The sequence below is a fragment of the Gekko japonicus genome, unplaced genomic scaffold, assembly GCF_001447785.1.
Source record: "Gekko japonicus isolate JY-2015 unplaced genomic scaffold, Gekko_japonicus_V1.1 scaffold996, whole genome shotgun sequence".
In the NCBI taxonomy this organism is placed as follows: domain Eukaryota; kingdom Metazoa; phylum Chordata; class Lepidosauria; order Squamata; family Gekkonidae; genus Gekko; species Gekko japonicus.
Genome location: NW_015165267.1, coordinates 1 through 25,254, shown reverse-complemented (window position 1 = coordinate 25,254; position 25,254 = coordinate 1). Strand labels below are relative to the sequence as shown.

At 49.5% G+C, this 25,254-nt stretch overlaps 1 protein-coding gene across 1 annotated transcript in view; it reads left to right on the top strand.

Moving 5' to 3' along the window:
- RAPGEF3 (Rap guanine nucleotide exchange factor 3) overlaps positions 1-21,842 on the top strand; it is a gene marked incomplete at its 3' end in the record, with an annotated part of 89,656 nt that extends 67,814 nt beyond the window's left edge. Inside the window, exons 15-23 of the mRNA XM_015410213.1 lie at positions 3,222-3,304; positions 6,629-6,671; positions 10,386-10,467; positions 15,114-15,260; positions 16,755-16,852; positions 18,155-18,280; positions 18,519-18,700; positions 19,825-19,915; positions 21,673-21,842. Coding sequence (XP_015265699.1) covers positions 3,222-3,304; positions 6,629-6,671; positions 10,386-10,467; positions 15,114-15,260; positions 16,755-16,852; positions 18,155-18,280; positions 18,519-18,700; positions 19,825-19,915; positions 21,673-21,842 — 1,022 coding nt within the window. The remainder of the gene's footprint in view (positions 1-3,221; positions 3,305-6,628; positions 6,672-10,385; positions 10,468-15,113; positions 15,261-16,754; positions 16,853-18,154; positions 18,281-18,518; positions 18,701-19,824; positions 19,916-21,672) is intronic.
- Between the last annotated feature and the right edge of the window lie 3,412 nt (positions 21,843-25,254).

Genomic DNA, 25,254 nt, shown 5'->3' with positions numbered 1-25,254 from the left:
ACCTTGTGGCTAAGAGCCACTGACGGACCTCTGCTCTGTATGTTTATCCAATCTCCTCTTGAAGCTCTCTATGCTTGCAGCCGCCACCACTTCCTGCGGCAGGGAATTCCACATGTTGATTACTCTTTGGGAGAAGAAGTACTTCCTTTTATCTGTTCTAAGCCTAAAAAGTAAAGGTAAAGGTTCCCTTGCTCGAAAACCAGTCAAATCCGACTCTAGTGTTGTGGTGCTCATCTCTGTTTCAAAGCCGAAGAGCCAGCGCTGTCCGAAGACGTTTCCGTGGTCATGTGGCCGGCATGACTAAACACCAAGGTGCATGGAATGCTGTTACCTTCCCACCGAAGTGGTACCTATTTATCTACTTGCAATTTCTTGCTTTTGAACTGCTAGGTTGGCAGGAGCTGGAACTAGAGATGGGAGCTCACTCTGTCATGCGGCAACTCAGGTCTCGAACTGCTGAACTACCGACCTTCCATAGCCTGCAGTTCAGCGTCTTAACCACTTGAGCCACCGCAGCTCCTGTTCTAAGCCTACTGCTCATTAATTTCATTGAATGCCCACGAATTCTTGAATTGTGAGAAAGGGAGAAAAGTACTTCTTTCTCTATCTTCTCCGTCCAAAGCATAACTTCCTAGACCTCTGTCATGTCACTCCTCAATCATCATTTCTCCAAGATAAAGAGCCCTAACCTCTTTAGCCATTCTTCATAGGGAAGGTGTTCCATCCCATTAATCATTTTAGGCCCCGTTCACACGGAGCATTTGCTGCGCTGAAGGCACAATCACACCGGAACATCTGGGAGGCGTAGCGCACCCGTGGTGAGCCTGTAGCGTCCCGCTGAAGATGCACATTTATAAAGTACCTGGGACAACCTACTGGCAAATGGTTTGCCACGGGCTGTGTGTGGACTCCCTGGGTGTGATTGCGCTGGCGCGCGGCTTTCTCCCCCGTCGTTCTCTTTGGCGTGGGGAAGCCACCGTCGCGTCTGATCGCATAATGGCGCATCAGAATGCGACAGCGCAAATAGTCACGCTCCCTCCCCCGTGTTTTCCGGCTTGTCTGACGGGGGCCATAGTTGCCCTTCAGTTTCTGGTGATTGCTACAGGTACCCTTTGTCACTTTTGGGTTTCCCCTGGAAGTGACCAGCACTACAGCCAGTGTCACTTTGTTTTCTCCCGCCACCGCTCAGTGGTGGCTGGCAAAGCAGGCTGCCAGTGTGAGGCCCCCCCCCACTGTAGCGGGGGGGGCGGTGCGGTGCTTGCAGCCCTATCTGGAACCACCTGGAACTATCTGGAAAGGGTTCTGTTTTTCTAAGGAAGGAGGTGGAACCTGAGTAAGTTACTGGTTGCTGAAAACAGTTAGTTACCATGGAGATCCCAGAATGTTGATGAAGAAAGAAAGAAAAAGGGCAGAGCTGGGAGCTGTAGAGGGAGGAGGACAGAGGAGAAGAGGCTGAGGAGAAGAGGAGAGTTTCACTGGAGTCGAAAGACAAATTATGAAGGGAATGGACAGAGGAAAAGCCCTGCTGGACGAGATCAGTGGTGTGTCTAGTCCGTGGTCTGTTTCACCCAAAGCCCAACAAGTTGCCCTAGAGGGCCAAGAAATACAGAGCCCAGGAAGAAGAGGAAGAAGAAGAGACTGGACTTATACCCCGCCCTTCACTCGGAGACTCAGAGCGGCTTACAGTCTCCTTTCCCTTCCCTTCCCCACAACAGACACCCTGTGAAGTAGGTGAGGCCGAGAGAGCTCTGAGAGAACTGCTCATGAGAAAACAGCTCTGAGGGAACTTGTGACTGACCCAAGGTCATGCCAGCAGCTCCATGTGGAGGAGTGGGGAATCAAACCCACTTCTCCCAGATTAGAGCCCACGCTCCTAACCACTACACCAAACTGGAGATCCAACAACAGGGCATAGAGGCTGAGGCTAGCACAGGCATCCAGAGATTTACTGCCTCTGAATATGGAGTGGTCTTTCACTCACCATGGGCAGTAGCCACCAATGGACCTCTCCTCCAAGTACCAGTCTAAAAAAATCAACTTTACCATTTAATTATTCATTGGGTAAAGTAACGAAAGAATAATGGTGCCTGTGTCAACTGTTGAAGGAAGGTTTGATAAGGGTCATTATGCAGTAATTAAAGCCTAGATAAATTGCTTACAACAATAGTAAAAACCCGGACTCTTCTTTGCCTATGTAAGAGAGAGCAAAGGTACATAGGAGACTCCATGGTGCCAGTGGAAAAGTTGTTCACATATTGAAGGAAGCAATGATATCTTTTGTCTGGGTAAGGATAGTTCATTTGCACAAATCAAGTCAACAGCGACATATTTTGGGAGACTTTTCATGTTTTCTGTTCTCTGACTGCTATGAGGATGAGGAAAAAGTGGAGTCAGACAGCTTCCCATTCAGTCTGTTGTAAGGACAGTCTATTGTAACAGCGTTCTGTGCGCCTTGGTGTTTAGTCATGCCGGCCACATGACCACGGAAATGTCTTCAGACAGCGCTGGCTCTTCGGCTTTGAAACGGAGATGAGCACCGCAACCCTAGAGTCGGATTTGACTGGCTTTCGAGCAAGGGAACCTTTACCTTTACCTAAAGACACCTCTTCGATGAACTCAGTTGCCCTCCAACCCAAAGGTGGCCTTTGTAACTGAAACTGGAGATAAATGTTGAATTAATTAAAGATATTTACTCTGGACCATTCTACCTCTCCTGAGGCAGCTTACGTCATCCCTTAAAGCAGGGTTGCTCAGTGTGGTGCCTGTGGGCAAGCTGACGCCCACCACACCTTTCTAGGTGCCCACCAATTGTTTTTAGGAAGTGGGTGGGGTCAGGTGGGGCTTTTGCCCAGAGGGGCATCTGATTGGCCATTGAAGAGCTGATCACCTATGCAGGTTTTAAGAAACATTTCACTGGCAGTGGCTACCACCATGTTAGTTTTATTCTATTTCTCACTTCTCTTTCCTAGTGCATTTTTTAAAATTAGTACTTTTCTCCCATGTTCTTGGACTTCCTTTGTGTATGAGTATGTGTCTTTGGCTCCACCTCCCACAGCAGCCATTTTGTGGTTGTCTTTGGCATCTGTGGCAGCCATTTTGTGGTTCTGCCCACCACCCCAAATCAGAATTCTGAATGCGCCCGCAGGCTCAAAAATGCTGGGGGACTCCTGCCTTAAATATATATCAGAGCAAAGTGATCATGTTTGGCCTTTCTCTTCCAGAACCTTTCAGAATGTGCGGCCCGGGACACTCGTTTGGGTCCCATCCTGAGGGAGCAGCTGCAGGATCATCGAAGGAACCGAGTGTGAGTCCTTTGCCCTATCTCAGATTCTTCTGCCCTATCTCAGATTGTTTATGAATGGAGGAGGAGGAGGTTTTCGATATGAGCAGGAAGGTCAGGCAAAGATTGTGGCTTTTGTATGGTGGATCTTAATGCCTTCTAGTTACACAGCGATGTACACATATGAAAGAACCTTAGATTTCCTCGTTCCTGAAACTTTTAGTTAGAAATTGGGACTGCAGTGATTAGCAGTAAAGTGTTTTCTTAAGGACGTAAGAAGAGTCCTGCTGGACCAGACCAGTGGTCCATCTAGTTCAGCATTCTGTCTCACACAGTGGCCAACCAGTTCCTTTGGACAGCCAGCAAGAAGGCACAGAGGCCAAGACCTTCCCCTGATGTTGCCTCCTGGCTCTGGGATTCCAGTGAGTGCTCCCTTCTCATTGGGTGGCCAAAGTATTTGAGCTTCAGTAACCGTGAGGGCCCAGTATTTCTACCCATATTGCTTCTGTCGGGGAGTTAATTCCCCTGACATTTTCTAACTTATCTGATTCTGTGCTCTCTTTGATGTACAATCCAACACCTCCTCCAAACCATCCCTCCCTGTCCTGGCTATAGAACTTATACCCAGGAATGACTGCATCCTGTAGATCTTCCGCATTCCACCGTGTTTCTAAGATACCAACGATACCTAAATTGTCATTGAGCACCAAGCACTCCACCTCTCCCTCTTGGCTCAGAGATTTTATCATTGGCTTATAGACGCCTATCATGTGTTTCCCTCTCCAGTAACCCTCACTCCCTTGGCCCCTTAGTCACCACACACGGCACTCAGTCATCATCTGGCCCTCACTCCCAAGTTCTATTACATTCCTATATGTAATTGTGCTCCTCTTGTCCTCCGACTGCAAATATAAAAATACCACCTGCCCGTCTTTCCAGAAATTACGTTCTATATGGATACTGCCTGTATTCTTGAAATGTCTAGCATACAAAGACTCGGGGGGGGGGGGGGTTTTGTGTTTTCTTCCATGCAAGTGACTTCTGTGCAGGAACCCGTTTTCAAAACTGGTGTGGCCCTTGGCAGCTAAGCAGGGCAAGGTTGCCAAGGATTCCGCTTCACTGTAGCGAGCCCCCGTGACTCCTTTGGAATCGAGTCATCTTGCCAATTTATCTGCCCATGTCATGTGTGCCATATGTTCCCAACTTGGCAACCTTAGTGCAATTTACAACCACAGTTGTTATCTTCACAAGCCTGAGGAAGATGAGTTGGTTAGAAAGCCGGAACCTCCTCCGCTCCCTGTATGTTGTCATGCCCTTAGTAGTTTGTTTTGGAAATGAAGGACTTTGCACTGTCTCTGGACCTTGGACTTCAGAGGGAGTTTATAACAGAGTCAGAAAGATGGATAGGCCAGGACCCTAATCATCCTTCCCTCCTACTGCTCTGATGCTATCCCTTTGATGTGTAGATGGCTATTCTCAGGGAATCTTCCTTCCTTCCAGCCTGCCACCTTCTCTCCACCCAATTTATCTGCCCATGTCATGTGTGCCATATGTTCCCAACTTGGCAACCTTAGTGCAATTTACAACCACAGTTGTTATCTTCACAAGCCTGAGGAAGATGAGTTGGTTAGAAAGCCGGAACCTCCTCCGCTCCCTGTATGTTGTCATGCCCTTAGTAGTTTGTTTTGGAAATGAAGGACTTTGCACTGTCTCTGGACCTTGGACTTCAGAGGGAGTTTATAACAGAGTCAGAAAGATGGATAGGCCAGGACCCTAATCATCCTTCCCTCCTACTGCTCTGATGCTATCCCTTTGATGTGTAGATGGCTATTCTCAGGGAATCTTCCTTCCAGCCTGACACCTTCTCTCCACACTGCTGTACTTCTCCCACCTTGGCACCATGAGAGCAGGACATGCTTCCTGCATCTCCATCCATCCTAACATTTTAGACTAGATTAGAATCCTATCCCATCTCTATCCTGTCTAGAACGGAGTTCCTTACAATAAAGGATTCATATTAGTTTGCAAAGATAAAGAGGATCTGTGTGCAACTTTGTTCCTTGTCGGCACACACAAACCAGTTTGGCTCTGCTGCGTTATGTGCCTTGGGCAGGCCCCGGTCACACGGAGAATCTGCCGCGCGAAAGGCAAGAATGCTGGGCGGCTTTTCGGGGCGCGATCACACCGCAACATCTGGCAAGCGTAGCACACCCGTGGCCAACCCGGGGCATGCCGCCGAAGATGTGCAGTTAAAAAGTACCTGCAAAGATCTACTAGCAAATGGTTTGCCACGGGCTGCACTCGTTCGGTGTGATCACGCTGGCACACGCCTATTCCCTCCAGCCGTTCTCTTTGTAGCTCGCCGAAGGGCAAAACCCCGGTGCGCTGCCGTCGCATCTGATCGCATAATGGTGGATCAGAATGCAACGGCGCAAATAGCCACGCCTCTCCCCCACGTTTTCTGGCACATGTGGCCGGGATAATCCACTTCCTTCGCTTGGTCCAGGAAAGTCCAACTTTATAGATTGAAGAACCTAATAGGCATTCTATAATGGGGAGATGAGGTTCCCCACAGGCGGAAGAACCAGGTGGGCATTCTGTAATGGGGAGCTGAGTTTGCCCATTCCTCTAGCCTCTTTCAGTCCTGTTATTTATGATCACTCTTCCGCTTCAGAACATATTTCTCTAATACATGTATGTGCTTACTATAAGAGCCATTCAGACACCATAGGAAATCATGGTTTAAATAAAGTAACTGGTTTTGTGACTTTCTGAATGCAGGCCCAACACTGTAACTGGTCAGAGTTCATCAAGCCAGGATCTGTAGCTCGTTTGTTAACTACGGGCAGTCTTACCTGTGTTTTTGTGTGATGTCTGAATGCAGACATCCTGATTTCATCCTGACTTCTGTTGCCCTCCTAGGCCACACAAGGAAGGCAATGAAACCAACACAAAGGCTGCAGTCACACACACTAAATAATCCACTTTCAACCTACTTTCAGTGTACTTTTCAACTGGATTTTTATTTTATTTATTTGTTGGATTTCTATACCGTCCTCTCAAAGGCTCAGGGTGGTTCATTTTACTGTGTAAGCTGGGAAAATCCAGTTGGAAAGGGCATTGAAAGTGGATTAATATAGTGTGTGTGACCACAGTATTACTGAGGCAAACAAGGATTTGATTGGTCATCCGTGAGATGAATCGTGGATAACCAGCCTATCCCTGGTTAATGTAACCCTTGGTTTTGTGTGATTGCTGCCCTGAGTCTGTATGACCACTAAAAGTCTGAATAGTTGTTTAAGGTCTGAAATAGACTCCTGACAACTGTTTTTTTCTCTCCTTGGATAGGTTAGAAAATGGCAACAGCCATACCCTGTCTCCAAAACTTCAGGTAACTTTACAGGTTTTTACCGTGGGACCTACGATTATCCAATTTTGCTTCCCCAAGCCGTGCAGAAGGGACATTATTGCATGGGGCTGACACTGCGCAAAGTGAACACATTTGTTTTAATTTTCCATAAATCAGTTTTCTTCTGAAAGTTGGCCCTCTTTGAGGATATTTTTGAGAGATGTCGTAGTAGTGTACAGGAAGAACTCAGCAAGCCAAGTGTTCCAGAAGACCTGGATTCTGCAACTGGAATCAAGTATCCAAATTAAGGATCTCAATATGAATATGTTTACTTTGCAAAATGTCTTCTGTTCTCAATCATTATGAAGAGGGCTTTTGAAGCTTTGCCTCCGGCCATTAGAAATCCTGCTCGACGTGCCACTAATCCCAACTTCTGAGGTTTCTCCAGGCATTGCCTTACAATTTGCAAGCCGGCAAAGTTATGAACTAGAAACTTTCATTACAAAAAAGCAGTCTGAGAATCTTTGGATGTTGAATTCTGTTACCTGGTACCAATTTCCTAGCTTTCACGGTGCTGTCGTGGAATTACGTGACGGCATGAAGGTGTCAGACAAGGCTGTATTTTATCTCCCGTCTGTTCAATCTATATGCAGAATGTATTTTAAGGAAAGATGGATTAGATTTAGATGTCCGCAGAGCGAAAATTGGCAGAAGGAACATTAACAATTTGAGGCGTGCAGATGACACTACATGACTGGCAGAAAAGAGCAATGAGTTGAACTGACTACCAATGAAGGTTCATAGTATCATAGAGTTGGAAGGGACCTCTTGGGTCATCTAGCCCAACCCCTGCACAATGCAGGAAATACACAACTACCTCCCCCCACACATCCCCAGTGACCCCTGCTCCGTGCCCAAAAGATGGTAAAAAACCTCCAGATCCCTGGCCAAACTGGCCTAGAGAAAAATTGCTTCCTGACCTCAAAGTGGTGATCAGCATTTCCCTGGGTGTGTAAGAAAGGGCCACAAGAACTAAGCACTGAGGCAACCCTTCCTGCCCTCCCTCTCATCATCTGCCTAAGTTCACAGAATCACAAAAACACCAAGAAGCTGTAAATAGACGCTATACATCAGATAGAAATAGTATTACCATGTATTAGACAAGACGAAGTTCTCCAGAATATCCTTTTGTTTCGTGAGGACTTCCTCTGAATGGGACCACAACAACAATTGCGTCTTCTATTCTTCGTTCATCATTATGTACACTGACAGTATTAACTTTAGCTTCTCGGAAATCATATCCTCAATGGTCATATTTAAGCATGGTATATAAGCGGAACAAAAGCTTATGGGAGGCATACAATATTGTCAAATTTAAGCATGGTATATTGGGCAAGCTGAACAAAAGCTTATGGGAGGCATACAATAAGTTCACAGAATCAGCATTGCTGTCAGAGGGCCATCTAACCAAACCAGAGGGCCAAGGAAACCAAAAACTCTTCAGAAAACAACTCCACACCATCCTCTATATGACAGCCCTTCAAGTACTTGAAGATAGTTATATCACCTCTCCGTCGTCTCCTCTCCAAGCTAAACATACCCAGCTCCTTCAACCTTTCCTCATAGGACTTGGTCTCCAGACCCCTCACCATCTTCATTGCCCCCCACTGGACACGATCCAAGTAGTCTATATCCTTCTTAACTTGTGGTGCCCAAAACTGAACACAATACTCTAGGTGAGGTCTAACCAGAGCAGAACATCCAGGTTAAAGCAGAAAGCGCCAAAGCAGGATTACAACTGAACATCTAGAAGACAAAATTAATGACTACTGGGGAACTATACAACTTCAAGATTGACGATGAAGAAATTGAAATTGTTCAAGATTTTCTATCCCTTGGCTCCATCATCAACCAGAAGGGAGATTGCACCCAAGAAATCGCAAGGAGATTGAGATTGGGAAGGGCAGCCATGAAGGAGCTAGAAAAGATTCTTAAGTGTGAGGAGGTGTCACTGGCGACCAATTTCAAGTTAATTCATGCCATAGCATTCCTCATTACTATGTATGGGTGTGGAAGTTGGACAATGAAGAATCTGAAATGTGGTGTTACAGGAGAGTTTTTATGCACACTGTGGACGGCCAAAAAAAGACGAATCGGTGGGTTCGAGATCAAATCAAGCCTAAACTCTCCTTAGAAACTAAAATGACTAACCTGAGACCACTGTTCCCTCTAAGCTGAGTTAGTGTGAGCTAGCTCACAGTTCTTTAGCCCCCGGCTCACACATTTTTGTCTTGGCTCAGGAAGGATGGCTTCAAGCAAACTAATTTATGCAGCAGCCAAATCACTTGCTCACAACTTTAATGCCAGTGGCTCACAATGTAGAATTTTTGCTCACAAGAATCCACAGCTTAGAGGGAACATTGCCTGAGACTATTGTATTTGGTCACCGGAGAGGACTATAATGCTAGGGAAAGCTGAAGGCGGCAGGAAAAGAGGAAGACCCAGAAGAGGACCGACTCCGTCAAGGAAGACCCAAGGACCTTCAGTTTGCAAGACCTGAGCCAGGCTGTTAACGAGAGGATGTCTTGGAGGTTGTCAATTCATTGGGTCTCCATAAGTCAGAAGCCAATTGATGGCACTTGACACCCACACGGAGGGGCCCATTCAGTGATTATCTTAACACCGTCAGATTGCAGTGCTGACTTTAGACTTCGGGCCCAAATACACAATATGCACGCTACATGTCGGGCCACGGGTGAGTGACCGGACTCACAGTCAGACACGCACTGGGGGAACTCTCTTCAAACAGTGCTCCTTCACTTGGTGCCACGAGGTGGGAGAAGGAGCTTCCAGTTTCCCTCCTGCCCCACTTTCGCCAGTGGAAACAGTGAAGGGGGGGTTCGCCCCTGTATCTGGCTCGACACGTCCTTCCTTGGGCACACAGAGCCAGAGAAAAAGAGTGAAAAGCCCCCCCCCCGCTATTGCCATTTCCACTGGCAAAAGTGAGATGGGGGGGGGGAACCGATTGGAGTAGGTGACCTCTAGGATCCCTTCTAGAAACTGGTCTCCTTTAAGAGAGTTTTTCTGCCTAAGTGTTAGCTTTCCTGACTATAGAACTCATCATCATCCCCCACCTGCCGGCTCCTTCTCAGAATTGTTGCTTAGGCTGGCAGAAGTGATTAACTTGCAGCAGCTGAGAGCTGTCATCTGAAGTGGCTGACAGCTTGTAATTTTGGGATCGATCCTGGTAATAGCTAAATGGTTGTTCCTTCTGCACTGAGAACTTCAGCCCCACAAAGCCACAAAATCCTGGCTACGGGCCTGGAATGAACAAGCACTGTTTCAGGCTAGCTGTCCTAATTTATGCCTGACTGTGAGTCTGGGTACACCTCCATGACCTGACAAGCATGGGGCTTATTGTGTGTTTAACTGAACCGACCTCAGAAAGAGAATACGTTGCCCCAGTGCTTAGTACTCCTGGCCCTTTCTTACACACCCAGGGAAATGCCGATCAACACTTTAGGGTCAGAAAGCAATTCTCTCCCAGCCAATTTGGCCAGGGATCCTGGAGGCTTTTTTTGCCATCCTCTGGGCATAGAGCAGGGGACACTGGGTGTATTTGGGGTGTGTGTGTGTGGGGAGAGGTAGTTGTGAATTTCCTGCCTTGTGCAGGGGGTTGGACTAGATGACCCTGGAGGCCCCTTCCAACTCTATGATTCTATGATTTGCACATCTCTTCCTCTTTCTCATTCCCAGGTGAGGAGTGCTGTGGACTGGTTTGCCAGCCAGGAGGAGCCATTTCTGAACAGCAGCTACACCATCCGAGCTCAGGACAGAAGTAAGTGCCTTTGTTAACCCTCCAGCCCTCCCGCTGCTTGCTTTACATTCTGTACTCAGGATGACTCCCTGAACTATCCGCCAACCACAGGCCATTTGGCTGTCTGGACTGGCTGCTGCTGTTCTTTCCTAGACATAGTGAAATATTAAAGCTCTCAAAATGCTTCACTCTTGAAGCCCCACCGGGTTATGTTGACAACATGAAGAGGCCTTTGGGATCAGACGGGCGGTCCATCTAGTCCAACATCCTGTCTCACAGGTTGGCCAACCAGCTACCCTGCAGGGCCAACAAATGGGACAGAGAGGCCAAGAACTTCCCCTGATGTTATCTTGTAGCTCTAGTATTGAGGGCTGGCTTAGGCAGTGCGTGACGGAAGTCAAGTACTGCAGTCAGTACATAGGGAGCCCCACAGCACGGCAAACAGCCCCCCTCCAGTCTAGAAAGTAAAGGCTGAAACCCCTCCTCCCACTGCAGTGAGCTCCTGAGCCAAACTGGGCCTCAAAGCATTTGGGAACATTTGTTTCTTGATGTTACATATGACTGTGAGTCATTTCAGGAGACCCTCAATCAATGCTCACTCTAAGCTGTGGAGCCTTGTGAGCAAAAATTCTACTTCAGGAGCTACTGGCATTAAAGGTGTGAGCGAGCGATTTGGCTCCTGCATAGATTAGTTTGCTCTGGAGCCCTCCTTCCTGAGCGAAGGCAAAAATGTGAGAGCCGGAGGCTAAAAACCTGTGAGCTAGCTCACACTAACTCAGCTTAGAGGGAACACTGCCAGTCTAACTTGTGTCACACTTACGGTCTCCTTTGGCCCTTAGAGATTTACCATCTCTGAATAGGGAGGTTCCCTTTAGTCGAGATGGCTAGTAGCCATCGATGACCTCTTCTCCATGAATGTGTCTAACCCTGTTTAAAAGCCATCCATGGTCATGAATATCATTTAGGGTTGCCAACCTCCAGGTGGTGGCTGGATGTCTCCTGGGGTTACAGCTGATCTGCAGGTGACAGAGAGCAGTTCACCTGGAGAAACTGGCCTCTTTGAGAAGGAGGAGGAGGAGGAGGAGATTGGATTTATACCCCGCCCTTCACTACCCAAAGGTGTCTCAGAGCGGCTTACAAACTCCTTTCCCTTCCCCTCCCCACAACAGACACCCTGTAAGGTAGGTGGGGCTGACAGAGCTCTTGACAGAAACTGCTCTTTTTCAAGGACAGCTCTTATCAGAATTATGGCTTGCTCGAGGCCATCCAGCCAGGTGCAAGTGGAGGAGTGGGGAATCAAACCCGGTTCTCCCAGATTAGAGTCCGCGCACTTAACCACTACACCAAACTGGAAAGTGGACTGTATGTCATTATACCCCACTGAAGTCTCTGCAGTGGGAGTAGGATTGCCAGGTTGGCAGGGGGGCCAACCAATAGGGGGCGGGGGCACTTACTAGGAGCAAAGAGGAACCTAGGCTGGGATTGCTGGTGACATCACTTCCAGCATGCCCTGGAAGTGACATCATCACATCAATGGCAACACAGGGATGCTCTGGTATTTGGGCAGAAACTTGACAGTGGAAATCTTACCATAGAGTTTTTACCCAAATACCAGAGTGTCCCTGTGTCAGCAGCAACATGTTGACGTCACTTCCGGTGCATGCCAGAAATGGCATTGCCGTGTTGCAGGTGACACAGGCCAGGCCTCCTTTTGCTGCCAGTCAGTCTCTGGCCAGCCGGCTGATTGGCACCAGGGGAGGGGCCTCAGGGTGGGAGTGCCCCTGGTGTGGGTCTGGCGACCTTAAGTGGGAGCCACTACTGGAAGAGGCTGGTAGATGAGTCCAGATTAGGGTTGCCAAGTCGATCTTCGCTGGGAGTGGGGGGCTCCCGGCCAGCGTCTGGTGTGCGCGCGCCGCATGCACGTCACCCGGAAGTGACGTGACAACGCCAGGCACGCTGGGGGCAGGGCCACAGCCATACAAGGGAAAACCATAGAGTCTTCCCTTGGATGACCGTGGCCCCGCCCCCGGCATACTATAATCCATTGTGCTCCATGCTTACCCCTCATTCTGAACAGTGATCCTGTCTATGCACCTATAGCTTCAAATAAAGTAAAACCTTTCTTGCAAAGTGTGTACTTCGTTGATGCTGTGGGAGTCTGACAGACGCGCACGTCGGAGAGGAGTTCCCCCCGGGGCCCGATCCGGCGCCACCAGGGAACGGGCCTCTGGGGCGGGGGGGGTCCCCGCCCCCCTGGGTGGACTTGGTACGCCTAGTGTTAATTCTCCATTTCTAAGTGTGTGCCCAAATGATGCATTTGTTTTGACGTTTGTTCGCAAAGCTAATTCCGGGGGGTGGGGTGGGGGGGATGCACCGAGTTCAGAGAGCAGATGTAGCGATCCAGCTGGGTTCTGGCACGCTGGGTTTCAGCAGGGCTCTTTTCTAATGGGCCACTCCCTTCCTGTACAAAAGCGCGTCCCCTCCGTCAGCCTCGCAGGCGTCCCTACAGTGCGGCAGTGTGCGGCGTGCAGAAGTTCACGTCCTCTTGGTTGCCCGGGACTGCATGTAACAAACAAACAGACAAACAGTCCCCGAAATGAATGCTGTTGCTGGCCTAGTCTTACAGCCTGATGGTTATCCAAAACTAAATCCCGCTCGAGGAAGATCTGAAATTGGTACCGTGTGTACATGATGCCAAAGCACGTTTATAGGGCTCGATCCCACGGAACACTTCGGCGCATGCACATGGTCTGGCGGAAACGCATAGTCCTCCCAAGGAGCCCCGGCACTTGGTCAGCTTGACTGTCTTCTGTCTTGCATTAACATAAGAACATAAGAGACGCCGATGTTGGATCAGGCCAAAGGCCCATCCAGTCCAACACTCTGTATCACACAGTGGCCAGAAATACCAGGTGCCATCAGGAGGTCCACCAGTGGGGCCAGGACACTAGAAGCCCTCCCACTGTTGACCCCCCCCCCAAGCACCAAGAAGACAGAGCATCACTTGCCCCAGAGTCCCTATCTATACCTTGTGGCTAATAGCCACTGATGGACCTCTGCTCCATATGCTTATCTAATTCCCTCTTGAAGCCGTCCATGCTTGTAGCCGCCACCACTTCCTGTGGCAGTGAATTCCATGTGTTAATCACTCTTTGGGTGAAGTGTTAATCACTCTTTGGCATTGCTGCTTGTGAGAGACATGAGGCACATTGGGTTGCCGGGTCCCTACTGGCCACTGGTGATGGATGGGAAGGTAGGGTTGCCAGCTCCAGGCTGGGAAACTCCTGGAGATTTGGGGGTGGAGCCTGCAGAGGACAAGGACCTCAGTGGGGTGCAGTGTCATAGAGTCCACCTTTCAAAGCATCCATTTTCTCCAGGGGAACTGATCTCTGTATAGGGTTCCCAAGTACTTACCGCGATCCGGCACTTGCTCCCCGGCCGGAGCATTCCTTCCTGTAACGCACCATGCGGTCGCCAGGAAGTGACGCTGGTGCCATCGAGTTTCCAGCCCCATTGCCAGAGCGTCGCCCGGCGTCACTTCCTGGTGACGGCATGGTGCCGCGCGTCTGTTGTCCGCGCGGGAATGGTCCTGGGGGGACTTATGTGTCCCCCGCCAAATCACGATACGTACTTGGTAAGCCTGTCTCTGTAGCCTGAAGAAGAGCTGTAATTCCAGGGGATCTCCAGGTCCCACCTGGAGGCTGGCATACCTAGGTTGAAAGTATATTTCAGCAGTGCCTTTTTCCCCCAGATAATGACCTACTCATAGGTCTCATCATATTGCTCTTCTTGGGCTTTCATGACTTCATAGAATGGCCTTTTGCCTTTTGATTGATGTAAACAGCAACTGACCTCACCTGGATAGCCCAGGTTAGACTGATCTTGTCAGATCTCAGAAGCTAAGCGGGGTCGGCCCTGGTTAGTATTTGGATGGGAGACTTCCGAGGAGATCCCAAGTTGCTACACAGAGGCAGGCAATGGCCAGCCACCTCTGGATGTCTCTTGCCTTGAAAACGCTACGAGGTTGCCATAAGTCAGCTGTGACTTGAGAGGGAGAATAAAAGAGAAGAAATGGAACCTCAGCAATAGTTCTTGTGCAAATGGGACTACGTTAAGCAGTGTTTCTCTTCCGCTGTTCCATGGCAGGATCCAGCCTGCGCTTTTGCCGAGTTTTCATACATTTATCTCACTTGTGCTTTCCGTGAAAAACGGTAAACAAATTGCAGCCTTGAAATCCTCATCCTCTCTGCCTTCCCATCTTCAGATAGGGGTAACCAGACCAGTGTTCCCTCTAAGCTGAGTTCGTGTGAGCTAGCTCAGTTTTTTAGCCTCCAGCTCACACATTTGTTTGTCTTTGCTCAGGAAGGAGGGCTCCAGAGCAAACTCATTTATGCAGGAGCCAAATCGCTCGCTCACCACTTTAATGCCAGTCGCTCACAAAGTAGAATTGTTGTTCACAAAACTCCACAGCTTAGACGGAGCATTGAATCGGACCCCGTCTAGTGAATTTTGATGCGTTAATTTTATTGATGGATAACTATTTTAAAAATTATTTTACAAAATCCAAGGAGGGGGAAAAAAAATCTGTGACTTATCTGGATACATTTGCTACAGCGGCCTTTGTTCATGGTCCTTCCTTTGTCTTCCTGCTTCTTCTGTTCCTGTAGTTGCCTATGACATATATCGGCCAGACTATTCCTGCCTCCCTACGGTGCTGGCGGTGAACACTCCTGTGCAGGAAGTCCTTGCCTCGCTGGCAGACAATCCCGGCTGGAGCAAAGAATGGATCCTAGTCAAGGTCAATTCAGCAGGGGGTGAGTGAGACTCATGCTGCATGTTGGTGTGGATGGTAGGAACCAATCCTTCCATCTGAGAAGTGTACCTGGAACGCGTTACTGTTTGCATGATTACAACAACCTTTTCCCGAGCACGCTTAGGATAGGGTTCCCAAGTACCTACCTACGATCCGGCGGGGGACACATGCTTCCCCGCCGGAAGATTCTTGCTTGGAACACAGGCGCTGCACTATTCCATCGACCAGATGTGACGTAGGCACGTAGCTGGGCGACACTCTGGTAATGGGACTGGAAACCCGATGGTACCATCGAGTCTGGGCGACGGAATAGTGCAGCGCCTGTGTTTTCCCTGCGGGTATGGTCCCGCGAAGAACTATACATCCCCTGCTGAATTAAGGTAAGTACTTGGGAGCCCTGGCTTAGGATGAAGTCAGTTTTGTAGTAGTGGAAGTGCCCCCGTTTCAGTTCCGTCTATATCAGGGGTCCCCAACGTGGCTCCCATGGACACCATGGTGCCCAAGAACACATTTCCTGGTGGCCACCAAGTATTCTCAGAAAGTGGTTAGGGCCTAGGCCCTAGGGTTACCATTCCCCAGCTGGTCGCAGAGGGTTCCCTGCTTTTGCGGGCTCTTGTCCGCCACTGGCCAGCGGGAGGAAATCCCACCCCCCCGAGAGCAACATCAGGTGACGTGCTGATGTCACCCAGAAGTGATGTAGGGCTGTGGCCTCGCCCCCAGCGTGCCTGGCGTCGTGACGTCACTTCCAGGTGACATGCATGCGGAGCGCGCAACTGAGGCCAGCCGGGAGCCCCCCGCTCCCAGCGAAAATCTTGGCAACCCTACTTCTGGGTGATGTGTACCATCACTTCCAGTGAGGTTGGCACATTGGGGCGACGCTTTCGGCTCCCGGAGCCTCCCTCCACCAGCATCTCGAAGAGAGCTGGCAACCCCAACAGGCCTTCTGACTGGCCACTGGAGATCCAGCTGTCTGGGCAGTTTAAAATAATGTTGTTTCAGTGACAGCTTCCACCACAGCATTGGCTTTATTTTCTCTCACAACAACAGTCCTGTGAGGTGAGTTAGCCTGAGAGAGTGACTGGCCCAAGGTCCCCCAGCAAGCTTCCATGGCAGGGTGGGGATTCGATAAGCATAAAACGGAGGAGAGGAGAACAATGTAAGCCATTTTGGGGCCCCTTGGGGAGAAAAGCAGAGTATAAGTAAGCTTTTGTTGCAGTCTTCCAGGTTTTTCACAGCTTTTGCCCCAAAGTAAACAGACAAAAACACAACGTCATGTATATGGAATGCGGTATAAACCAAGGATTGCATTTGAACTGGCACTACTGTGCCAACAGGGTTAAGTTTGTCTTTGTTCATGAGTCACATGGTCATTGTTTGGGAAGTGGAGGAGACAAAAAGCACCCTAGACTTGGCGAGAACCAAAGAGAGCAATACTGCCACCTTATGGCAGTTGTGGGCATCGTCAATGTCTCTTACCCATTTCTGTCTCTGGCAGATAAAGAGGTTTTGCCCATGGAGTCCATTGGTGTGTTTACGTCCCTGGGGTTGAACGAGAGGCTCTTTGCGGTTAGCCTTCAGGAACTTCACACCTTGGTGAGTGCATCTCATTTGTAATCTGTGCAGGGCAAATCTACTCCACCAGGGAGTCCTCTCTTGTTAATTCCCTCCCTCGTTTCACCATCCCAGTCTCTAAGCAATGTACCTGATGCAGATCTCATTGCGGAAAACATCTATGTGACCCAGTGGGCAGAGAGGGCAAAAAGACAGACAGGGGGATATGGGACATACCTGGAGCTGTGCCCTTGTGGAAATATTCCACAGAGAGTGCGATCCTATGCAGAATTGCTCCTGTCTAGACCAGTAGATTTCAGTGGTTTTACACTGGGGTCACTCTGCGAAGAAGAAGAAGAAGAAGAGGAAGAGGAAGAAGAAGAAGAAGAAGAAGATTGGATTTATACCCGCCCTTCACCACCCAAAGGTGTCTCAGAGCAGCTTACAAACTCCTTTCCCTTCCCCTCCCTGCAACAGACACCCTGTGAGGTAGGTGGGGCTGAGACAGCTCTTGACAGAAACTACTCTTTTTCAAGGACAGTTCTAGTCAGAACTACGGCTTGCCCAAGGTCATCCAGCCAGGTGCAAGTGGAGGAGTGGGGAATCAAACCCGGTTCTCCCAGATTAGAGTCCGGGCACTTAACCACGACACCAAACAAAAGGTGCAATTCCCCGCAGGTGCACATTGGCACAGGTTCAGGGAACCTTGTTAGAAACAGTATCATGTAGCTTGACCCCGACTGGCAGCAGCTAGCCAGGAATGTCCAGTAGAGGTCTTTCACATCACTTCCTACCTAGTCCTTTTACCTGGAGATGCCGGGGATTGAACCTGGGACCTTCTGCATGCAAAGCAGGGGCTCTGCCACTGAGCCATGGTCCTTACACTAGTAACAGTGATGTCTGTCCGTAGAAGCATTATCACCAGGGCTATTTTTGGGCAGGAACGCACAGGAACACGGAGTTCCAGCTGGCTCCTGAGTTGGCCACGCCCAGCAGGAACTCATTAGCATAATAGGCCACACCCAACAGCAGAAATCCATTAGGATTGGCTACATTAGGGGTGTGTGGCCTAACATGCAAAGAAGTTCCTGCTACAAAAAAAGCTCTGGGTTTTGACAACAAACAAGGTAAATAGAATAAGAAGCAAAAGGTGCGTGTGGCTGGATGACCACACTTCTGATAACATGGGGATGCGGCCTAATATGCTAATGAGCTGCGCTGTCAGGGTGTGGCCTAATATGCTAACGTGTTTCTGCTCTTGGGTGTGGCCTATTATGCTAATGAGTTCCTGCTGGGCTTTTTCTACAAAAAAAGCCCTGATTATCACCATTCTCATTCATACAGGCCCCTCACCCTGAGCAGCTAGGCCCCACTGTGGGCTCTTGGGACAGCCTAGATTTCATCAGTTCCAAGGATCTCTCCAGTCAGATCACCGAGCACGACTGGAACCTCTTCAAGAGCATCCATCAGGTAAGAAGGCACTCACCGCTGGGAGCCGTGGCAACGCGACTGGGCATCTACCCAGGTGGGCCTGGCACCGAGCAGACATTTCTGCCTCTTGCCTTGAGTGTGAAGGGAAGCAGGTGGGAGATGTCAAGCTGCTAGGCTTGCAGGTTTTAAGGTGGAGCTGAGTGGAGACCTTGTGGTTTTAAAAGGGAAGTTTAGCCGAGACACTCCTGGCTGTCGTGTCGTCGTTGCTCTTTTCAAGGTGGAGCTGATCTACAGCATTTTTGGGCCACAGAAGTTCCCCAGCGCAACCACGGCCAACCTGGAGCGCTTCCTGCGTCGCTTCAACGAACTGCAGTTTTGGGTCACCACGGAGCTCTGCCTTTGCCCAGACGTCATGAAGAGGGCCCAGCTGCTCCGCAAATTCATCAAGCTGGCTGCACAGTAAGCCTCCTCGGGGAGCAGGGTGGCCTCCTCCAGGCGGGGGGGAATTCCTGGAGATTTGGGGGGGGGAGTAGGAGGCTTGCTGGCTGCCAGTTGGGGGTGGAGCCTGAGGAGCAGGGTACAATATTTATTATTTATTTGTAATAAATAAGGCCATACAGAGTCCACCCTCCAAAGCAGCCGTTTTCTCCAGGAGGGCTGATCTCTGTTGTCTGGAGATCAGCTGTCATTCCAGGAGATCTCCAGGCCCCACCTGGGTGTTGGCAACCCTAGGAGATAGGAAAGCGCCCGCGGTAGGGTTGCCAGGCCCCCATCCAGGCGGGGGTCCCCCTGAATTTCCAGGCTTCTGCCCACCGCCGGCCAGCTGGCAACAGACTGAGTTTTGGCAAAACTCTATGGTTTTAGGAGCTGCGGTGGCTCAAGTGGTTGAGACGCTGAACTGCAGGCTGTGGAAGGTCGGTAGGTCAGCAGTTCGAGACCCAAGTGTGCCGCATGACGGAGTGAGCTCCCGTCTCTAGTTCCAGCTCCGGCCAACCTAGCAGTTCGAAAGCAAGAAATTGCAAGTAGATAAATAGGGACCACTTTGGTGGGAAGGTAACAGCGTTCCGTGCGCCTTGGTGTTTAGTCATGCTGGTCACATGACCACGGAAACGTCTTCGGACAGCGCTGGCTCTTCGGCTTTGAAACGGAGATGAGCACCGCAACCCTCGAGTCGGATTCGACCGGCTTTCGAGCAAGGGAAACCTTTACCTTTACTTTACCTATGGTTTTAGGCCAAAAATGCCACATAGAGTTTTGCCCAAAATGCAGAGCATCGCCGCGCGACGTCCCCAACGTGATGACGTTGCTTCTGCATGACATCATTATACTGGGGATGGGGACATTGTGTCAGGTCTCTGCCCACCCCGGAACAACCCCCAAATCCCCCTGCTGGCAAGCCGAGAGTACCTGGCAACCCTACCAGGGGGTGATCCGGTTGGCCTGTCCTCCTGGGAGAGAGGGTGGTTCCAGCTGCTAAAGGATCTAAGCCTGCCTTTAACTTGACTGTGGAAGTCTGGTGTGCAAACCCAGCTTGGATCTCCGCTCCTACTTGGGCTGAGTGTCACCCATGACTTTTGTTTCAGCCTGAAGGACCAGAAGAACCTGAACTCCTTCTTCTCAGTGATGTTTGGCTTGGGCCACTCCAGTGTCAGCCGCCTCTCTAGGACGTGGGAGGTATGTTTATGCTGTGGAGTGAAGGGGAGACCACGCAGTGAGCTGCTTGAAGGCTGTTGGCTTGCCTCCCACTCAGTGGCTTCGATCCACCGGAACGTTTCTGTTGACGGAAGGACGTCCACCCAATAAGTGTTACTTTCTCGCCTTCCCTCTCCTGCTGCAGCTCAAGACGTCCCATGAAATGCTGCTCTTGGGGGGCTAAGTCCCCCCCCGGAACACCATTGGGGGCATTTGGGGCTGCATCAGGAGGTGAGAAATCCCACTCTGCAGGTGGAGCTCCGTCTATCCATGGAAATGCTCCAGAGGGTCCAAGCCAGTAATGGTGGTGGAAAGTGCCGTCAAGTTCCAGCCAACTTCTGGCAACCCCTTCCGGGATTTGCAAGGCAAGAGATGTTCAGAGGTGCCTGGCTCCACATAGCAGTTGAAATTAAATCAGAAGAGTTTTCGGCCCGGTTCCTCCGTGGAACAGGCTTCCTCGGGGGTGGGGGGTGGGCTCCCCTTCTCTGGAGGTTTTCCAGCAGAGGCTAGATGGCCACTTGACAGCAATGCGGATTCTGTGAACTTGGGCAGATCACGAGAGAGGAGGGCAGGGAGGGTTGCCTCAGTGCTTAGTTCTCTTGTGGCCCTTTCTTACACGCCCAGGGAAATGCTGATTGCCATTTTGGGGTCAGGAAGCAATTTTCCTCCAGGCTGGTTTGGCCGGGGATCCTGGAGGTTTTCTTGTCATCTTCTGGGCGTGGAGCAGGGGTCACTGCGGGTGTGGAGGGAGCGGTATTTGTGAATTTCCTGCATTGTGCTGCACTAGATGACCCTGGAGGTACCTTCCAGCTCTATGATTCTTTGACTTCCTTGGTAGTCTCCCATCTGACTCTCCTTAGAGAAAGAGGTACTTTTCTCCCTTTCTCACAATACAAGAACTCGTGGGCACTCCATGAAATTGCTGAGCGGTCGGGTTAGAACGGATAAAAGGAAGTACTTCTTCACCCAAAGAGTGATTAACACATGGAATTCACTGCCACAGGAGGTGGTGGCGGCTACAAGCATGGACGGCTTCAAGAGGGAATTAGATAAGCATATGGAGCAGAGGTCCATCAGTGGCTATTGGCCACAAGGTATAGATAGGGACTCTGGGGCAAGTGATGCTCTGTCTTCTTGGTGCTGGGGGGGGGTCAACAGTGGGAGGGCTTCTAGTGTCCTGGCCCCACAGGTGGATCTCCTGATGGCACCTAGTATTTCTGGCCACTGTGTGATACAGAGTGTTGGACTGGATGGGCCTTTGGCCTGATCCAACATTGGCGTCTCTGATGTTCTTATGTTCTTATTTTCTGAGATCTGACAAGATAGGGTTAGCCTGAGCTACCCAGGCCAGGGCAGGTTTGAGCAGAGGTGGTTTGCCATGTCATGACCCCGGACTTCCGTGGTGGTCTCCCATCCAAATACGGACCAGGGTGACCCTGCTTAGCTTCCAAGATCTGACGAGATCAGGCTAGCCTGGGGTATCCAGGTCAGGGCAAGCCAGTGATAGGGAGATGTAATTCAGCGCCACCTTTATCTACCCATAAGGGAAGTTTAGGTTTAGCTTCCGAGAGTGCAAATTCAACATTTCTCTTTCAACACTGTAAATTTTTCCTGGAGTCTTTGAAGAGTCATTTCAACGACCACTAATCCCAAACCACCTATGTGTACTCCTGCAGAGTTCATGTTGGGTGCACGTTGGCCAGATAATACCCCTGTTTCAACACTCTGTCAAACCACAGCTTCCCACATCCTGGAAAATATCCCCCCACGTGGGCCAAGCAAAGGATGTGATGAACAGCACTTTACAGATGTGTGGAAACCAGCGGATGACTCAGCAGGTCCCAGCGAAGGAAGCTCAGCTTGATCTCGCTGGGCTCGGGATTCGTCCCCAAACGCCCATTGGATATATGTGCGGATTTATTTAACACAAAGCTTATATCCCGCCTTTCCGTTCTGTAAAGTCCCGGAGGCAGTGGGCTGCAATCAAGGAAAACAAACAGTGCTAAGCAAAAATCCAAGCAAGAAAAGGGATGGGTCATCTGTTTGCCTACAAATGAATAAGCCAAAGTGGAAAACAGCAACAACCTCAGAATGTTTATTGTTGCAGATGGCTTTCGAGAAAGGGGCCTTCCTGACTCATAGCAAGGAACTTGAGCCCTTTCCTCGGGGTGAACACTGAAGCAATAAGGACTGTGTTCCAAGAGTTAGGCGGAATCTGCATTTGTCTTTCCCACCAGTGTCCCAGCCTTTTGACTCCGTCTTCAAAAAAGCTGTCTACATTTGGTGTCATTTTCACACCTCAAGAGTGCTAGCATACTTTTGCACGTCCACATATGTTTATCATCCTTTGGGGCAGCTCCACTGTCACTGCACCTCCACACTGCTTTAAAAGAATCTTCTCCAAACAACATTCAAACAAGCATAGAGAAAGACCTCGTCACAGCAGCAGGAAAATGACTTAAAAATGCAAATGCAGATTCGCCCTTAGTTTCCAATCAGCTTTCTCACTCAATCTTGCCCAGTCGCCTTCCTCTTCGCAGCCCCAGTCCCACGTGGCTTTGGTCCACCTAAATCCTATAATCCCTGGTAGTCAAAGGGGTTTCCTCCTCTTTCTGTCTCTCACCAGCGGAAAAGTCGGTAGGACAGAGTTAAGAGACTTTTAAAGGGATTTGTGTGTATTAGTGCCAAAGGCAATTAATATTGCTAACTTTTCTCTGAAATCTCCAAATGAGGCAGATATAAGCAGACAGACATCTCAGACACAAGAGTTCCATCCTGAATATTAGTGTCCACAGACAATTATTGAGTTCTCAGAAAGGTTTTGTACAGGGGATCATTCAACTGCGTGACTGAGTCTACCTGCAGTCCAAAGATGTATAGCTCAGGCACAGTTTTCACTGATTCCTTCATCAGATACAATTAGGAATGGAGATCCCTGAGCAGGCCTGTAGCTACAGTGGGGCATTTCGGGGCCCAGCCCCCTACCTTCCCACTAGCCCCCCCCAATTTACCACCCTGGCCAGGCCCCCTGACTTATTTCCCACACTCGCCCCCACTGCCAGGGGCCACGGCAAGCCTCACACTGCCCTTCCCCCATGGCAGCTCTCTGTATCTTTATGGAGTCCTCGGTGGGCAAAGCAAGCCCCACCTCCAGTCCTATGCTGATAATCTTGCCTGCCTCTCCCTTGCCTCTTTCCGGCAGGCGAAGAAGAAGAAGAGATTGAATTTATACCTCTCCCTTTACTACCCAAGGGAGTCTCAGAGCGGCTTACAAACTCCTTTCCCTTTCCCTCCCCACAACAGACACCCTGTGAGGTCAGTGGGGCTGAGAGAGCTCTTGACAGAAACTGCTCTTAGTATATGTGCTGCTGAAGCGAGCACTAGAAACTGCTCTTTTTCAAGAACAGCTGTGCCAGAACTATGGCTTGCCCAAGGTCATCCAGCAGGTGCGAGTGGAGGAGTGGGGAATCAAACCCGGTTCTCCCAGATTAGAGTCCGCGCACTTAATCACTCCACCAAACAAAGCAAGCAAGCTCCGCCTCCATTCCCACGTTGCTGCAAGCCCCAGACATCTCTACTCCATCCCTCCAATTCCCAAGCCGGCTGTTGGATCCCCAAGCATCGAGCAAGCCCTGCATGAGTAGGCTGAAGTTTACTTACTTAGAGTTTAAAAATCCCAACAATGTTTTTTTTTTGGCCTCAAAAGAGTTTGTGGGGGGGGGGTGAGGGATGCCAGACTCCAGGTGGGATGTGGGGATCCCAAGTCTGGAATTAGAGTTCAAAAATCCCAACAAGTTCTGCAATCTCACGTTGTAATCTCCCCTTGAAGCTTCTCTGTTTGACGACCACTGCTCTTATGTCAGCAACAGTATATCCTTGACTCAAATCCAGCTCTTCTACTGCAGACCAACACAGCTACCTTCTGACTCTGTAGTAAAGGCTTGATTTTCTCTCTCTCCTGGATGGTGTCTGTATATACTTGCCAAAATGTCCACACTCATCCATATGTCGCCACAAATATAAATTGCTGACGTGGCTATCAGGAGCTGTATGGATTTCTGATGCCGCTTGTGAGCGGACTGGTGGTGGTATCTGTTCCCGGCAGCTGATGGTCTGTGTGTGTTCACTCTACACAGACATGCAGCCTTCAGCCAGACATATGGGTCTATGCATTGCCTTTCTGTCATGCCTATTAATGGGATGGACATTACGACTGAAGAGCAAAGGCTTTTGTGTCCATTCAGGTGTTCACGCACTTCCTCCAGTGGTTCTGGGGTAGGGTAGGCTTAGACTTTGAGAAATCAACCCTGACTGTTCCCTGGAAGGCCAGATAATAAAACTGAAACTCAAATACTTTGGCCACCCAATGAGAAGGGAGCACTCACTGGAGAAGACTCTGTTGGGATTCTGAGATTCGAGATAGATGGTCGTTTTGCAAACACAAGAGTCACATTAGTTAAAAGAAAAATATCTTTACTACAAAACAAAATAAAGCATGGGTAGGGTACTTTGGATAAAAAGAAATAAAACACAAGGTTACATGCTTACAGTTACTTTCAGCACTACATACTAACACCTACATCTTTCCTATCTACCTAGCGGCTTCAGGAGAGCGCTTCCTGTGTGCTTCACACATAGGGCCATAAATCTTGTGAATACATTGCTAGATCAAAGCATTTCCACAAAAGAGCTACAAACTACAAAGAATATAAATCAACTGGGCAAGGAGTGCTAGAAGGTATACAGATGGAGGGACATCCCACCAGACTTAAACTGTATAAAATGGGAGTCGCCTATCAGAAGACCAAGATTCCTCCCAATTTTATTTAGACATTTCTAAATTTAAAGTAGACCCTGATGCTGGGAAAGATTGAAGGTCAAAGAAGACGGGGACGGCAAAGGATGAGATGGTTAGACAGTGTCATAGATGCAACGAACATGAAGTTGAGCCAACTTCAGAGGACGGTGGAAGACCGGAAGGCCTGGCGTGATCTGGTCCATGGGGTCCGCGAAGAGTCGGACTCGACTGTGCGACTGAACAACAACAACAACTGCATACAGGCAGGGTCTGTTCCCCTTCAGTTTCCAGACCATGCTTGGAACCTAGAAAAGCCCTCTGTAACTTGACTTGGAGAAGAGCTACAAACTAAAAAGAATATAAATCAACTGGGCAAGGAGCGCTAGAAGGTATACAGATGGAGGAACATCCCACCAGACTTAAACTGTATAAAGTGGGAGTCGCCTATCAGAAGACCAAGATTGTTCCATCCCTGGGCTCTTCCACATTCTCACTTTCCATGGGTGTGTGTTACTGTTGCTTT